Source organism: Pipra filicauda, unplaced genomic scaffold (genome assembly GCF_003945595.2).
Source record: "Pipra filicauda isolate LSUMZ 115617 unplaced genomic scaffold, ASM394559v2 scaffold539_size335297_pilon, whole genome shotgun sequence".
Classification (NCBI taxonomy): domain Eukaryota; kingdom Metazoa; phylum Chordata; class Aves; order Passeriformes; family Pipridae; genus Pipra; species Pipra filicauda.
This window is the reverse complement of record NW_024104686.1, coordinates 174,163-192,378: the sequence shown is the minus strand read 5'-3', so window position 1 is coordinate 192,378 and position 18,216 is coordinate 174,163. Positions and strand designations below refer to the sequence as shown.

At 44.8% G+C, this 18,216-nt stretch overlaps 1 protein-coding gene across 2 annotated transcripts in view; it reads right to left on the bottom strand.

Moving 5' to 3' along the window:
• Positions 1 to 16,713, bottom strand: part of CACHD1 (cache domain containing 1) — a 93,685-nt gene extending 76,972 nt beyond the window's left edge. Inside the window, exon 1 of one of the 2 annotated variants that reach the window (XM_027747946.2) lies at positions 16,302 to 16,713. In XM_027747946.2, the coding sequence (XP_027603747.1) occupies positions 16,302 to 16,511 (210 nt within the window). In that variant the 5' untranslated portion in view covers positions 16,512 to 16,713. The remainder of the gene's footprint in view (positions 1 to 16,301) is intronic. The other variant, XM_027747947.2, reaches the window with a different exon arrangement.
• Positions 16,714 to 18,216: the final 1,503 nt, after the last annotated feature.

The following is an 18,216-nucleotide window of genomic DNA, read 5'->3' as shown; positions in this document are numbered from 1 at the left end:
TTAGAAGGAGAAACAATGCATGGAAATAGCACTAATCAGCTGAAAACACTTCCAGGACCAATAGGTGATGGAAAGCATAGAAGGTCCCAAGACAGCAGTGATCTCAAACTGTTGCTACAGCTTTCCCTTCCAGGTATTCAAAGTTTCAGGGGAAAACAAAGGTAACCCATGAATAGGGGCAAGAAGTGCATTAGACAAGGTAATTGTCTTCTCATCTGGACAGAAAAACCCTAATGAAGCCAGGAGAAGAAGCAAACACCACCACTTAACTCAGGAATTGCACCCTCAGCAGTCACAGCTCAGTCTGCAGCTCAACTTCATAGGATTCCTTCAGGATTTATCCCTCAAATCCAAAACAGACCTGAGATTCAAATAATTTATCAAAAAAAAAGTCCTTGTGCTAAGTATTTTACTTAATTTAAGTACTTATCCCCTTTGCCATGTCTTGGAAGTCTGTTCATTGCAGAGATTACACATACATTATATAACAAATATTATATATTACAAATATCCAAATATTCTTACAAATCCATCATTTATTAATGCACTTCTTCCAGTAGATTTTTATTTTACACATAAGCTTCCCAAAAAAGCCACATTTATGCTTCCAAAAATTCTTAATTTTCTTTTCACTGAGGTATTACTGTATTTCCTTGCCCTTGGAGAGTTTTATCTGGGATTATACACATGTACCAAAACACAGCTGTTCCACTTCTTTTCTCCTTTATTTTTTTCCCAGAGAAAAACCTGCCTCTATCAGCCACCCAATTAGCTGCTCACTATCAAAAGACTGCTTTGGCCTTTCATCTTCTTGAAAACTGGATTCAAGTGAGAGGGTGTCATGGAAACTGTGTCTCGGGTCATTTCCTGGTTCAGTTTTTCAGTCACCAAAAATAAAATAGTAATAACAATAATAGTGAGGTTTTTTTCTGTTGAAAAAAATGAGTATTTGTTATCCCAGCCTGCAGAACACGCAATAGCTATGTGAAAAGGAAAATTACATTATTCCTCAGGAGAAATCTTCATCTGACCAAGTAGGAACCTGACTATCAATTCAATGTGCAACTAACTCTCTCCTAAAAAACTCAAAATCATGTGCAGAACACAAAACCTGCAGCAAATATGCAGTGAAATAATGAAGAATTATTAAAAAAAAAATCAGTGCACAGTACTACCACGATGTGTTTCTCTAAGTATTTCACTAAGCAAGTAGGATACAAAAGCATTAGATAATTATTTAGGAGATTGTTATCAAACCACTGAGTTTCAGATGCTTTATCTACCCCAAATACCTCCTTTAAAAAAACAACAACCTCAATTCCCTCTTGCTTTCACAGCTCAAAGTCCACAGTTCAAAGCTCACTGAATTTCACTGTTACAGAAGAGTTGCACTTCACCGGTAAAACCACTAAAAACCTCATGAAAGACACCAAATGCACAAAAATTACAAATTTCAACCAGTTGCCTGAGGTTACAGGTAACAAACATCACGTTTGTGCCATGAGCCCGTGGGCATGGAAAAGTCACTGAACGGTGGGATTTGCAGTGCTGGAACAATAAAATGGACTACTTTATTAATTTAGATATATAATAAATTAGTTACAACTGCTCGTTTTATTAACAGCATGGCTTGGAGGAACAGTAATCAGGAGAAATGTGGGAAAGGGACACTCTGTGGTAGAAAACTGACAATTTCAGTAGATCCACATCATGGGGAAAAATGGCTATTTTCTGATTCCAGTGCTGCCATCTCGGTTCTGAGCCCTGCAGGACACAAATCCCTACTTCCTTTTAAATTAACCCTCTACCTCTTAGAATTTCCAAGTTCATTCTAGCTAATGAACCAAAGATAGTACTCAAAACTTTAAAAACAAATGAAACTGGGAAAGTTCACAAACCAGGGAGCTTTTATCCTTAAGATGAGTCATAATAAAGGTAATTAAAAAGAAATAAAAATCTCTCAATTACTTAAGAAAGCCTTAGTCCTTTGCCAGATTTTCTTCTGTTTTGATGAAAAAAAAAGAGGGAGGGGAAAAGATACCAGAAGGCTGCACATATACCCAACTAATCCATTTTATTAAACACAGAGGCAATGGGGGGTAAACAGGGAAAGACAGATACGATTCGAGAGGAATTAAATCAAGGATATCACTTTCTGTGAGAGCTTTCTTTTTGCTGAGAGGAGATGGAGGAAAATGTGCAGTACCTGGAACACATCCCTTTACAAGCACACCTAGAAAGGGCTTAATTTGGTTTTAAACACAGAAATGCTACGAGCTCATGCTGAGGCTGTTGGCAAAATGGTGTTGATTTGGCTCAAAAAGCTTTTCTCAATTCTTAAGCTGAAATTCTCAATCAGACTAATGACATCTATGCAAAATATCTTGTTTTATCCCGAAACAAGAAAAGCACACAGAGCCCATACCCCTGCCTTTCACCTGTTTCACTCTAACTTTGGGCATGATGTTCCTCTGGCAGCATTTTCCAATTTAATTTCCTTCACACCCCTTTGAAGGTACCTGAGTGTACCCCAGCCCTCAGCTTTCACCCTCAGCCACCCCACAACCAACTGCTTTACCCTTGGGGAACCTGCAGAAGCTCCACTCAAGCCAGACAGATTGATTTGCTCTTTCTTGACACGATGGAGTCTCCAGCTGTGACAGTAGCTGGAAAACCATAAGCATACACCTGGGATCAGAAAGGCAGCTGTGTCCAAGGCAAGGAGCAGAGGTGAGCTACACATCTGTCTGGAGGTTCCCAACCACCAGCAGCTCCGAGCTCTTCCTCACCTGGATGCTTTCTTAGGAATACGTGAGCAGCATTTGCACAGCAACCAGCATGGAATAATACACAGAGCACAACCACCTTTCCCACCAGGGATAGACCCGGGGGGGGGGTTAGACTGGAAATCAGGAGGAATTTCTTCACAGGAAGGGTGATTAGACATTGGAAAGGGCTGCCCAGGGAGGTGGTGGAGTCCCCATCCCTGAAGGTGTCCAAGGAATGACTGGACATGGCACTCAGTGCTCTGGGCTGGGTGACACGGTGGGGATCGGGCACAGGCTGGACTCAATGGTCTGGGAGGGCTTTTCCAACCTTAAGGATTCAGTGATTCTATGATCTGACCAAATTAGAAACCCTACTCCAAAGGACTCACATCTATCCAATTTATAATCCTAATTAAATGTGTGGCTTTTTTTTTTTTTTTTTTAATTAGTCATCTTCCCTTACTTCATCTTTACTCCACGGTTTCCAAACTGGAATACATTTTCTGGTGTCTTTGCAGGAGGTGAAGCTCTTTCTGCTTGTAACCCCACAGAGCACTAGATGAATTAGCAGCAACTGCAAAAGATGGTTTTATCAGAGAACTCCAGGATTTTTTTTTTTTTTTGTTGAGGTTTAACTCTTTTTGCTAATGGAAAATTAAATATATGTCCTCTAGATTCTTGTTCTTGTGAAGATGTTTGCCAGGTCAAATTGAACACATCCACGACCTTGCAGCCTCAGTTTTGAGAACGAAAACCTTTTTTGCCACTAAGAACCACAGACAGGAAGAAAGCACACCAAAATCTAGCTGAGAGGTTAAGTAGAAGATGAAAGACAACATCAGATCTCAATTTAAAAAATAATAAATTAAAAAATGCTGTTGTGGTAAGCGGCCACTACAGACAAACCTGCAGCCTAAACTAGAAATAAAGTTACAACCTGGGCTGAGAAGAGTGGTCTCGGGGTCCTGTTGTTGCCACAAACCCAGTTGTGCTTCCTGAGAAGCCCCGAGGTCATTGGAAATGCAAAGCCCCAGCTGGGGGCAGGAGGAACTGGAGTGTTCAATGCTGGGCTGGTGTGTGCCCACAGCAGAGCAGGGTCCCTCCCCCTCTCCCATCGTGCTCCCCATTATTCTCCACTCAAGCTGAAAGGAGAAGGTCTTTTCCTCTGCCACTCGGTGTCAGCCAGACTTGGGAAGCTCCGCAGGAATTGCTGAGAGATCCAGAAAGGCACAAAAGGCTCGTCCCACAAAGCTCCCTTTCATGGGGGCAGTGTGTCTATTAAATACGTCCTGGTAATGTGCATACATTTTATAAAGAGATTATAAAGTGAAGACTCAGTCACTAACTCAACTACACAATGAGATTTTTAAGTCTATTACTAGAAAACTGGGGTTTGAAATGAGTAGCTGGGAATGTTTCACAGCTCCTCTGCAGTAACACTCCAAGGCCTGGTACCCACAACAGCAGCTGAAGGTGTATTTTCTATTTTTTAATGCTTTAATTTCTTTATTTGGTGACACACAGGCACCTCAGGCCATGACCAGTCTGCCTTCAGCACTAGAGGGATAAACAGAAAGGATGATTCAAGCCCTGACAGTGTTCCCGCACCAAACATCTCTCAGAGCAGAGTGGCATCGCTGCTCTGGTGGGTTGGAAATGGGAAAGTTAAAAAAAAATAAAAATAATAGAGCAGATCCTGCTCTTTCACTGTGGCATCAGGATGAACAGGTGAGCTGCCATTCCTGAGCATTGCTCCTGCTCTTATCAATACCAAAGCAGTATCCACTTTATCCTCCTCCTCCATCTTTTCCCTCTCTTCTTTTGCCCACAGGGGCTCAGCATCTCCTGAGATTTTGAATAACTAAGGTAGATATAGATTCCTGCCAGCCCTGTGAAAGTTATTTTCTGTCCACCAAAAGGCAAAAAAAAATTTTAAAAAAAGAAAAGAATCTGTCTTTTCTCTCTCTGCGTCATCAAAGCAAGGCCACAAGTTGACAATCCTCCCCGGCGTCGGTATGGCTGTGGGCCAGCTTTGCATTCCGGCCTCTGCAGGGGCTGGATCAAGCCACACTGCAGCCACAGACTTGCTATAGCAAGCCTTCCATACTTTAAATATATTTTTGGACTTTAGGGCCGATGCTAACACTGGCTCTAACTTCATTTCTGAGCAAGAATCCCAAAAAGGCTGCGAATCTATTTTCAGGATCAAAATGAAATGTTGTCTCCCAGCAGCAGTGGCAAAACTCCAATCCAGTTCCTCCTGGACACAGAGTAAGAGTGGAAGGTTGCAAAACTGCTGGGTTTTGTCATGCAGACCATGCTCTGCAGATCCTCAGGTCTACACACTCACAGCCTTAGGAGCCCATCCAGCTCCCTGCCAGGCACAGAGAATCATGGAATGGTTTGGGTTAGAAGGGACCTTCAAGCTCATCTCATTCCTCACCCTGCCATGGGCAGGGACACCTTCCATTATCCCAGTTTGGTCCAAGCCCCATCCAACCTGGCCTTAGACACTTCCAGGGATGGAGCAGCCACAACTTCTCTGGGCAGCCTGTACCAGGGCCTCAGCACCCTCACAGCCAAGAATTCCTTCCCAATATCCCATTTCACCTTGCCCTCTATCAGTTTAAAGCCATTCCCCCTTCTCCTATCACTCCATGTCCTTGACAAAAGTCTCTCAAAATTTCAGGGGATGTTACAACCATGCCATTTCTTGTGCTGATCAGAGAGTTGTGGCCACCTGACACACCAGAGCTGCCAACAAACCACCTCAGTCCCACACATGTCATGCAGAGTGGGACCGAGTGCTCAGCCAGTGCTGAAATAGTCTCCAGGACACTGATGGTACTGGAAAGCCAGGAGACAGGGAATGGCAAAAATTACAAAAACCAAGCAAACTAGAGGCCAGGAAATGGTGGAGGGGTGTGGGAAGGCAGCAGAAATCCAGCTCTGCTGCACCTTTGGTCTTCACAAGAGAGTTTGAAGTACAACTTCACAGGAATTCCCTGTGCTTCCCAACGAGTCAAGGTTTGGGGTCAAAGGCCTTGAACGTGCAGTAACATTTTTTGTGGATTAAAAAAAACAGGTAAGGGCCTGGAATGAGCCTGACCTACACTGTATTCACCCACACTAAATGCACATCAAGGACAACAGCTTTCAGTACATTTTCAAAGAATCCCAAATTAATGCATTTCTTACTAATTTTTTTTAATTACTATTATCTCTTTATAGCTACTTATGTTTTCCTCTTCTTTATCATGAATTTTCAGCTCTGTTAAATCGTCCAGACGACTCACATGGAGCAGAGAGCACACCCAGCAGGTCTTATGTTTCAGATGAGCCCTCACAGAGCAGGTCTACACTCATTTCATCCTGACTCCACATCTTCCCTTCCCAAAATAGCTGCTGCACCTCTGCTCCTCAAAGAGAAATCCACCATTTCAAGCACTGAAAACCATGGCAATGGATGTTGGGTTTCATTTATTTTTGGAGGCCGAGTTTCTATTCTTGGATATGTAGGAAAAAGCAGCATTTCAAAGTCTGAGGTTGCAATTACCAGAACATATTTTTTTAAATGTATTTCTAGACTTACAGTCAACCACTTGGTGAATAAATACATAAATAAAAAGGGGGAGGCAAAATTATATTTATGGGACATCACGGTGAATCAATACTTTAAAATTCATTAGATTCAATTTCTTACCAAACAGAAACAACTTGTTTATTAGAAATGACCAGCCATTTATCTCTTATCATGATTATGTTGGGGTTATTTTAATTTTGGCTTTGCATCCAGTAGTTTTAATGAAAATACAGTATCATCAGTATGTCAGTATATAAAGTTTTAGAAACCAAACACAACTTTTGGTATAAAATCCTTGTTCCCAGCATGAGCTCAGCACAGCAGAGCTTCCTTTTCCAAGAACAGCTGGATTAGCAACTAACTGAATTTAACAACTTTAAGAGCATCAAGCACATCCCTCAGAGCAGCTACTGAAAGGATCTAGGGCTACATAAAATAGATCAGCAGCAGAATTCAAAAGGAAAAGCCAGAATTTTATAATTTAAAATTATAGTTGCATTTCAGTCAAAAATAAAAAAATGCAAAATAAGACTTCATGTTTTCCCAAATTACTCACAAGAGAAGGTTGGCTACTTAAGTGCCCTTAGCTTTGTATCTGCAACCTCAACCTTGATGAAGTTCATCAAAAGCTAAAGAAATTTGAGAAGTTTGCAATTTTCATCCTCCTCCTGCAACATATTTGAGTATTAATTTCTTTCCCTTTTTTTTCCTCCTACAAGGAAGACACAAGAGACTGTGTATCCAGGAATAACATTTTCTAATTTTAATGGAACAGATCAAAGACTGGAATTTACGGTTTAAAAACAGACTCCTGACCACTGCTGCATAATGTGACACACAGCCATCCCCAGTACTTATCCCTGTCTTCCTGCCTGCACCAGTTTTCCCTGTAAACTTTTTTCTGTAGCTGAACTCCACCAAGCCAGACCAAGGGAATAAATCCCATGTCACACCTGGCAGTGCTGGAGAGCCACTGGCAAAAGGAATGGAAGACAACTATGAAATTCATATTACAGAAACAATGTGCCCAAGGAAGTTGAACCACCTACACCATATTTAAATTAAATATCCTTTCATTGTTAAACCTGCTAAATGTATTATCCCCACATTACAAATCCTTCTATTTTATCCTTCCATACAACACAAAAATTGTGTCTCCAAGATGTTGGTTTGGCCTCTCTAGAATACACTGGTCCATGAGGGTTTGACCACATCAGCTGTTGGCAACTGGGAACTGAACCTGCAGATCAAACACTGGCTTTCAGCCTCCAGCACTAACAAAACATGAACTGCAATTTAGGATCCATGGATTTGAAGTGAATTTTCTCCTTCCTTTTACACTCCTTGCAATGATGAGAGATCCTGCTTCTTTCTTATCCTCCAAATAGTGTTTACTTCTCCAGAATCAAAAGTTAAAAGTCCCGTACCAGAAAAAAAAAAAAAATGAAAAATAACATGTTTGTTCACTGACCATGAAGGAGGCAATAAAAATATCCTGGATGTGATTTCCTTCTCTACCAATCTTCCATCAGCATTTTCCCACACGTTGATTTGCAATGGACAGGCTACCACTGAAAGCAAACACTTCAGGCAAACTTGATTTTGCCCCCACAAAGCGCACAGTTCTGTAGCCATATCACAGAGCCTGTTGTAGAGTATTCCCAAAAAGGGTTCCTCACCTGACACCTGCCAACACATACACACCATTTCAGCATCCACTTCAGCCCAAAACCCATCCCATAACTCATTTTTCTCTTCCTCGTAGCAAGTCAAACATGACCAGTCCATGCTGAGGACTTGGGCTTTTTCCCGTTCACAAAGCAGCCAGATTTTGGGATCAGGGAGCTGATCCATCCCATGCTGCACTACTACCTGATCCACAGCAGCCATGGAATGGTCCCTGGCTACACCATCATCTGGATGCAGCTGGAAACCTCTCCCTGTGGCCATAGCACTGTCCAACCAGTTTTCGCACCCATCCACCATTACGTGGCACAGGGCAAGGACAAAGAATAACCACCAGCACGCAGGGATCACACAGCTGATCCTCGTGGTGGCACAGCTGCTGGGAAAGAGCTGCTGCAGAGTGCTCTGATTTGGTTAAACCCAAGATCTCTTGCTACCTTGCCATTCATTTCACTGTCAAATCCTACCCTTGTGCTCCTGGTCCACACAATTTGGGGTTCCTTTATTTTCCAACAAGTAAAAGCCCTCCTGGCTCTCCATATGGTCTTCCCAAGGGCTGGTAAGCCCTTTGTGACCTTGGCTCAGAGCCTGGTCAGGCCAACAGGCTCCTACCATAGCTATTTTTGGGAGTCTGTCCCTTCTCCCCATCACCACAAACACCTCCCCAGCTTTTGTTTGATAGCACTTTTGAGGTGAAAGCACAGCCAAAGAGGAAATGTTTCTAATTCTCCCTTTGCTGAAAGGAGGAGAAGCAGGGACTGAATCAGAGAGGTTGTGGCAGCACCTCAGCCCTTTGGTGTGGTACCACCACATCATCTCTGTCAAACTGAACTTATCTTCACATGTAATTTGGTCTGAAATCCACAAAAAACGGCAAACAAATACTCTTATAAGCCCACCAGGGTGAACACACAAGAAATTCTGCTTAAGGCTTTCTAGCTTCTAGAAACTTTTTATGGCAACTTCCAGATGTGTCTATTTTAAAGCTTTTTTTTTCCCCTGGCCTCATTCCCACCTGTGACGATCCTAAGTATAGCCAGAAATTCCTACTGCATCGCAGGAATATGTGCAAAGGCAGGTCAAAACTGGACAGAGAGCATTGGCTAGACAGTTCTGCAGACATGCTGAAAGGAAAATTACAGGTTTTTTATCAAAAAGGTGTTAGGGGTTTTCTGCTCTACTGGTTCAAATCACACAGTCAAAGTTGTGCAAATCCATGGGCTCAAAGGGCAACAGCACCATGAAAAGCTGGTTTTATCAGCTGCTTCTGGCTGGGAAGCGGGTAAGGGGAGATGGAATAGTTTGCTTTTACTAATTACTGTAATTGTGCAAATATACTTTTGCAAAATCACTTGGGAGACTCTACAGAGACCTTAGAGGCCGTTGATAAAAGTGATTTCATTAACACTTTTCATGGGGTTGGAAATGAGTGTTACTGATTTGTGGCACCATGATTATTTCAAAAGTCAACACAGATTTTCCCTGCTAAATTAGACAAACTATTGTACAGAAATTGTACAGATTTCTGTACAGGGAAGGATGCATAGCACAAGATTCAGGCCATGACTTGGCTTAATCTTATGTCAGAAAGGCAAGTCTTCACAACAAATACTGGGTAAGTACTAACGTTATTAAACTCTGTTTTCCATGGAAAAGAGAGCACAAGGATATCCTTTCAGATTTCATTAACACACCATGTTATTGAACAACAATAAAGTACAGGAAAATGATGGGAATGCAGGCCCTCTGTACTTTATGGTTTTACACTCATTCTGCATTAGGCCTATGATACAGGAGGTAGTAGTCAAAATCTCAGCAAAATTTTTGACATACAAAACAAAGGCTGACACATCAGATAAGTTACTTACATTTCAATTATTAAGTTATATTATCCATGTACAGGAAAAAAAAAAAACAACAACAAAAAAAAAATTAGTATTTTTCCATTCAACTACATACAAATAAATAATTCCTGGGACATTATCCAACCCTTGTTAAAGTTCCCAGCAAAGCCCCCACAAGCTCAGAGCTATTCCAGGATTCACACAGAGCCAGGCTCATGCTTGGGTAGCCCTGTACCCCAGTTCAATCTATGGAGTGCCCTGACAATGGAAATACAAAAACTTGGGGTGTTTCCTTGTAGCTGGGCATTTCCACACATGAGGGTACTGAACTGCCAAGGCTCCAAGCATTTCTGGGCCAATTTTTCACCCATAATTGACAAGCAAAACCCACCAACTGTTAAACAACTACAAAAAAAAATGTGTTTATACTTAATACTCCCTTTTATTATATGGATATAAAAGAATCACTGGGAAACACACACACAAATCTTTTACTTCACATTTTTTTCCATCTCAAACACATTGTGCCTTTCTGTCTGAAAGATGAAGCTCTTGATAGTATTTGACAGCAAGTTTTTTTCTCCCCTTGCCAGGCAATGGCAGCAGAGCAGCTTCTCTGCTGTGCTCAGATCCCCTCTAACCATTCCTCCTCTGCTGAATTAAGCCAAGAAAAATGAGCTAACACACGCTGTATTTACTTTTGTGCCTTCTTAACACACGTGTTATCAGCCCTGCCACAGCTGAGAGATTCCCAATCACTTCCCAGCGTCCTTGGATTTCTTGCTGCTAAAACCCCTCCAGCCCACGCCAGGACTGGCAGGATCCTTAGGAAAGGCAGAGCAAGGGACAACTAATTATCTGCCAACCCACCTTGCTGCTCCACTCTCAGCAACTTTTATCTGCCCAGGACAGCTGCATTTTCCCTGTTTGAAGTGAAATGTCAGGCTCTGCTGATGCAACAAGACGTACATTACTAAGGATGTCCTCACACTTTGAAGGAACAGCTCAAAGCCTAATTAAAAATTCAGATTTGCTCTCCCATTCCCGCTGCCCTTCCACCAGGACCTCTCGCTGCCTCTTTGAAATGTTTCATGCCAGAAAAAAAAGGAATCCACGTGGAAAAGGATGAAAAACTGCTGCAGTCTTGAGCTTTCAAAAGGCCTCGGATAAAGCTGCTGAAGCTGGATTCAAACTAAGACATAATCATGGAAAACAGATGAGGTTTTACTCTGCTGGTTTCTGCTCTGTAATTATTACTAAAGCACATATTACTGCCAAATAATATTTTAAAAAACTAAAAAGGTATAGCCAAACACTTACCAGCACTCTTTACTTATATTTTTCTATTGTATTTCAGCTTCACAAGCTGGGAACAAGCTGGAAATAATAGGGAAAAAGAAGGGAAATATTTTTTTGTGCTGTGATTTGGCTGAGGGTGCACAAGGTCCAGGTTTCATACCCGGTGCTTTACATCACTTGCTGTGAAAGTACCTCATAGTCACCAATGGATTTATTTATAAATATCCATATAAATAAGTGGGGAATTGTGTGAAACCCTTGATTTTGGAGATGGAGAACCATGGTTCTGGCATTTCAATGGGATTTAACTCAAGTGGGATTTAACTCTTCTAAGTATTAAATCCACTGTCATTAGCCAGAAAACCATCCCATTAGAAAAAATAAATAACACTGTATTCTGTCAGTGTTCATCTGCAAAGGGATTAAATAAATGGACAGTTCTGGTGACTGCAACTCTTTGCCATCACCCTGAAATCTTCAAAGAACGTGGATTTTTCACCCCATATAAACCTCTGGATATGTCCCCATCTCCCTGTCATGCACAATCTGTTCTTCTTGAAAAACATATGGCCAGACAAACAGTTAGTAAGATAAATAAATAAATAATATGCTTGCCAATCAACCAGAAGTCTGTACTAAGCTGGTTGTTATTTTACACATCACTACATCACCTGATGTATTATTATAGTATATATAGTATTAATATACAAAGTATTAATATTAAGAAATACAGGGAAAAAATTACCAGCAAACTGCTGTTTTTCAGATTTAAAATGCCTTTTTTTTTTTTATTCCAACCTCCAAGATCAGTAACAATGAGAAAACATGTTTCCTTCTCGGTAAAGGATTAAGATGGCAGAGCTGCCTTCAAAAATATTCAAGGCCCTCTGGGCCTACAACTTTTGTTACTATCTGGACAGAAACATCAACAAGCATTTTGAAAGTTATAGAGGCACTTAATGCTTTTCATCTTCAAAGCATTTCTTAATCCTTTCAACTCTGGCTGCAAGTATTATATCCCTGTTTTGGAGATGGAAACATTACCCTGCCCCTCACTATCCAAAAACAGTCCTCACCTTGGGCACTCTGTGCAGATTTAGAGGGTAAACCTTGCCAAAAAACAAACAAAACACTCACAAAAGTTCTGATTTATTCTTTTCCTGCCTTTGTCTCCCGACTAAAGAATTTCAGTTGTTTCAACCAACAGCTTGCTCTGTAATTCCACCCAGGTCAGAGAGGCCAGGATCAGACAGGTAACACGGATGGTGAAACTCCACTGGCAGATCAGGTCACACCACAACCACCAATTTAGTCATAATTTTAGTATAAAAGGACACTTAACTTTTAATTGGTGCAGTGTGTCAGCTCTGCCCAGGAGAACACATTCCAGGACTGTCACTAGAGCTGCTTGTTGACCAAGCTCCAGCCCTTGGCAAGTGATGCCATGGGCTATTTGAGATGTGACTACATTCCTACTGAGGAATGACAAGGAATACAGCAGCTCAGGCTGGCAAGAGGAGGTGTGATTGCATGTTGCATCCCAAGGATGCAGCCTGCTGCCAGAAGGTGTTCCCTGGAATGATATGGATGCTGTTAGCAAGTGCTTTAGCTACCAAAAAAAGAAGGTAATGGTTTGAGGTGGCTGTAGGTGCAGCACAACCCATGAACCAGCAGCTTCTCCTGCATGCTCTGTCCCACAGGAGGAAGAGAGAAGAAGAAGAGATTGTGGTGAGACTGCTTCTGGCAAAAACCCACACAAGCATGTGTACGTACCCTGATGCATGAAAGGAAATAATTGGTGATATTAAGACACAGAAATATCATTAACTGCGGATTTGGTAGAACTGTCAAACAGAGTGGGAACAATGATTAATCACTGCAACAGAGGAAGTCAGACACTCGATAAACTTTCTATGTTTAACCACTCCTGGAGAAATAACACCCAGAATGGTAACACAGAGACACCCAGGAACCCACCACACACTGCAGCGCCCGACACGTGTCCTCACTAAGTGAAGACTCTGTGTGGTACAAATATGCATATTCTAATTGGAAATTTAAATAAGAAACTGTTAAGCTGCTATACAACACATTCAGCAAATGATGTAACTCATGAGTTGTCACCTAGACATTACCAGCTGCTCTGTGCAGTACCATTCAAGGAATAAATTTATAAATGAAATCAGAGCACTTCTGTGGGCAAGAAAACAAAGCACTACTTAAAAGGTAACAGTCAGATACCACACTCATGCAAGTCCCTGTAAACAGAAAGCAGTGGTGTGAGTGCCAAAATCAACTGTCAGACTGATGCTGGCAGGCACCAGAAACCTCTCTCCTCCTCAGTCTTCCTGTAGCTTCAGCCTGTTACAGCACAGATGTACGTGTACTTCACTCCTCCCAACAATGAAAAATAATGAGATTTTACTCGAAACACTAAGTCCTTATTTGCTGTTGGACTAATTACATGAAGCACTGGTCAAAGAAGAATATATTGCAGGAAGTAGACACTGCACAGAGGGGACGGATCTCATTTATAGCACTGACGGCTCCTGCAGAAATCTAATCTATTTTCTATCTCACAACTTCCATGGTCATTACTCCCTGCCCCATTTCACAGGCATTTAAGGCTCACAGATTCCATGGTTCTCCTCTTACCTCTTCCACTTGCTCCTCCAGCGTCCAAACTGGAAACTCCACCTCATCCTCCCTTCCTGCGCTTCTGGAGGCTCCGTCCACATTTCCCTCTTTTTCCAGATTCAAAACACACCCCAACCAACCTCCCACCTTCACTCTATTTAAGCATTTCCACCTGCTCCTGCACTCATTGGATGCTTCCTGCCCACCTCTGGCTCAGACCTATCCTTCCCTTTCCCATGGTTACGTTGGTGACACCACCTCCTGCCTATTACCAGGATGTGCAGATGTGGGAGCCACAACTGGCACGGACCAAAGCATGAAAAGAGCACGAAAGGGAAGCATTAAATTCTGCTGCTTCCTCCTCTACAATTTATGAAGCTAAATAAAACCGCAGCTCACTAATGGCTGGACACCAACCCTCCCTCTCGCTACCGCAACTTCCTCTCACTAGATCCTCATTTGGGCCCTGCCCCCACGTTACCCCCTAAACCTAGGAAAACGTCCTTGGATTTACATCTAGGTAAAGCCCAAAAGTGCCCTCGCTCTCCTTCCAAAATCCCACACCCCTCCCTTCTGCCCCATCATGAATGCTGAGCATCCCCACTGTGCCAGCAGCACAGGTAACCCACCACCCGGCACCAGGTGCCCCCCAGGCCACCACCACTCACCAACAGCCCTGAACAAGTGGGAAAAAGGGGAATTCTGTGCTAGCTACACCTAGCCCTGCTGGGCAGGCTTAGGAAATTTCTGCCTTAAAATCCAGTGCTTTTAAGGGCTGCAGTGACACGTATCATAACATTTTTTGTTCTACTGTAGGAGGTCAGCAAAGAAGCTTCTAAAATCAGGGGAGATTTGTTCCCACTGGTTTTTAATCTTAAACAGCTGTAATAATGTTCCAGGGGGGAGCAAAGGACAGGCTGTGCATTAGCGTGATGGGAGTTCAGACAGCCAAAATATGAAGCATATAAAAATAGAGCTCAGTATGAAAAGGGGTTTAACTACCAGTTTCACCACATGAAATTTCTTTGGGGCCCTAAATATCCAGCTAATGGTAAACACAGTTTTAACATTATTTGCATCCCCGTGCACTGGCATCCAGATTGTTCCCAAACTTGGATCACTGGTACAATTCTAGGAAAGAAAACCTGGCTCATCCTAAAGTCAGCTTGTGTATCAAAGCACAGTAACAAGGTATATTTTTACAAGTGGCTTTTTTAAAGACAAGACGTGTTGAGATGATCATATTAGATTTTTTTTAACACCAGAAACAGATTTAGCAATGCAATTATACTGACTTGATTTGCATTAAGAGAGATTCCACCAAAGCAAAGGATTATGCTTATATCTTTTGAGAGGAAATACATACATGTATATGCACGGCAGAGGGGGGAAAAAAGTGACTTCCTTGAATTCAGTACATCAATAATGTACCTTGTTAAGTGAAGTCATTTAAATCCCTGTCTTCTTAGCATCAAGGACAAGAGACAGCTCAGTGTTTCCCAGGACAAAACGAGCCCTAGGAGGCCGCCCAGCACAATGATGGTCCAGAGGTGAGAGAATGCAGCCAGTTTAGAGAAGATAAAAGGCCATTTGGGTAGAGACCCCCGCTGATCCTATGAAAGTGTCTCCTTTTCAATTTGGGAGGCTTTTAAAACTGCATTTGCTACTGACCATACCTTCCCCTGAAAGCTGCCTGGGATCCGATTTCACTTTTCCCCCCTCGGAGAGGGTGGGCAGCCGCTGCTGTACCGCAGGTACCAGCACTCCCTGCAAGTCCCACCAGCCCCTCACAGAACACCCCAGAAACAACAAAAAGCTCCTCGACACCGCATTCCCCCAACCTCAGGCGCGAATTCAGCATCTAAATAAACTTATCGGGCGTACTCTTGGGCCGGGAAGCTCAGAGCTCTCGGGCAGGACACGGCTCCCCGAGCTGCCCGCGGGATGCTCGGTCGGGAGGCGGCTCAGCCCCAAGCCGGGCTCGGACTCCTCCGGGTCTGCGGGGGGTGATTTTTGCCATTTCTATTGTGTAAACCGCAAATAACACACGAGCCTGTCCGCGCCCCCGTCGCTCCAGCCCCGCTCCCCTTCGGCCGGGCGGCTCTGCGGGCCGGGAAGCCGGGCTGTGGGAGCCGCAGGAGCAGGGCTGGGGGAAGCCGGGCTCGGGGAAGCCGGGCTAGGAGGAGACGGGGCCGAAGGAAGCCGGGCTGACGGAAGCCGGGCTCGGGGAAGCCAGGGCTGGAAAAGCCGGGCTCGGGGGGGAGCAGGGCCAGGGAAAAGGAGCAGCCCGCGCAGGGGGGAGGGAAAGTTTGCGAAGAAGAAAAGAACTGGCGGAGGGGGGGGGGGGGGGGGGGGGAGAAAAGAAAGAAAGGAATGGAGAGAGAAACGGCAAGGCAGGAATCGGGAAGAGCGTGTGCAGGAGGGAGGGAGGGAGGGAAGGAAGGGGGGAAAACCAGGCAAGCCGCCTGCCGGGTCGGGCCATACCTGCATGGTGACGACCCTCAGCTCCTCGGTGGCGAGTTTCCTCATCTGGCTGGCCAGGACTTGCGCCTCGTCCAGGATGGAGAACTCCGCCTCGGCGGCGCCCAGCGCGCCCAGCAGCGCCAGGCACAGGAGGCCGAGCGGCCCCCGGCCCCCCCGGCCCGGGGCAGCAGCGGCGGCCCGGGGCTGCAGCCGCCCGCCGCCCCGCGCCATGCTGCGGGAGAGCCGCGGGAGCGCCGCGGGAACGCCGCCGGCACCGCCTTCCCCGGCTCAGCGCTGCGGGGCGGCCATGCAGGGCACGGCGGGCGGGCGGACCCCGCACACACGGCCCCGCACACACCGCGCTCCGCGGACACGGCCCCGCACACACGGCCCGGCTGCGAGCGGCGGCGGCGGCCGAGGAGAGACGCAAAGTGCGGCGCGGAGGAGGAGCGGGAGCGGCGGGGCCGGAGCGGAGGCGCCGCGGGCAGAGGGAGGGAAGGAGGGAAGGAGGGAGGGAGGGAGGAGGTGTCTGGGGCCGCCGCGCTGCGGGCGGGGGCCGGGCCGGGCCCCCCGCGCCAGCCCCGCCCCGGAGGCCGCGGTGCCCCCCGGACACGGGCTGGGGACACGGACCGGTGCGTGTTGGATCGGCCGGGAGAGTGTTCCGCAAAGGCAGTGCTCCGCCTTCTTTTTTTCCCTTTCTTTAAACTGTTTTTGTTGTTGGTTTTTTGTTGTTGGTTTTTTGGGGTTGGGGTTGGTTTTGGTTTGGGGTTTTTTTTTTACTTTTCTAAAAACTTTTTTTACCCCTTCTTAAAATTTTAATTAATTTTTATTTTATCTTAAACCGGTGCTCAATGTCCCTGTCTCTCACAACCCGGAGCACAAAGCCATCCATCCCCAGGTGGCCCCACGCAGCTCGGCCTCGTGTCAAGCAACGAGCCTTGAGGAAATGTTTGTCATGCAACAGACATGGACAATAAATAAATAAATGAAAGGAACTGGCAAAGCTGAACCCACCCAATGGCACACACAGAGATGTCCATACAGGGAAGGGCAGCACAGAGGAGATAACAAGCTGAGACCCCTGAAGAAACATCCCCTTTGGAGCAGGACAATCAAAGAATCACAGAATAGTTTGGGTTGGAAAGGACTTCTTTAAAGCTCATCTTGTTCCACCCCCCGCCACAGGCAGGGACACCTTCCACTAGCCCAGGTTGCTCCAAGCCCCGTCCAACTGACCTTAGACACTTCCAGGGATGGGGCAGCCACAGCTTCTCTGGGCAACCTGTGCCAGGGCCTCACCACCCTCATAGGGAAGGATTTCTTTCCAGTATCCCACCTGACCCTGCCCTGTGGCAGTGGGAAGCCATTCCCCCTCGTTCTGTCACTTCATGCTGGGGATGATGCAGAGAAACCCCATTCCAAACCTCTGCTCATAACCCTGTCAGCCCTGGAAGCTCCATGCGGGCAAGCAGATGACAATCCCTGCATCCAGTGGCATGTAGCAGCATCTTAAAATCATAGAATCGAGTGCGACCATTAACCCAGCACCACTGTAATCACCACTAAACCATGTCCCCATGTGCCACATCCACACGCCTTTTGAACACTTCCAGGGACGAAATTCCATCACTTGTCTGGGCAGCCTTGTCTTCCTTACACCTTCTCTCCTCACTGTTAAGAACAGAAGCATTGTGTGCACATTGGGTTGTATTAGGAAAGACATTTGAGGAATAAAAAAGCCTGATTCCCATTATGTGGCACCTGGAAGTGGTTCCTGCCCAGCAATCAACAAGTCCAAGACGCCAAATACTAGGCACGTGCAAAATACATACCCTCTGGATTTACTCTTCAGTAATTAACTCTATTTTATGTCATAACCCTGCAGGGTGTATGTCATTTCAAAATAAATCTGACCCAAAGATTCTGACGGATTCAA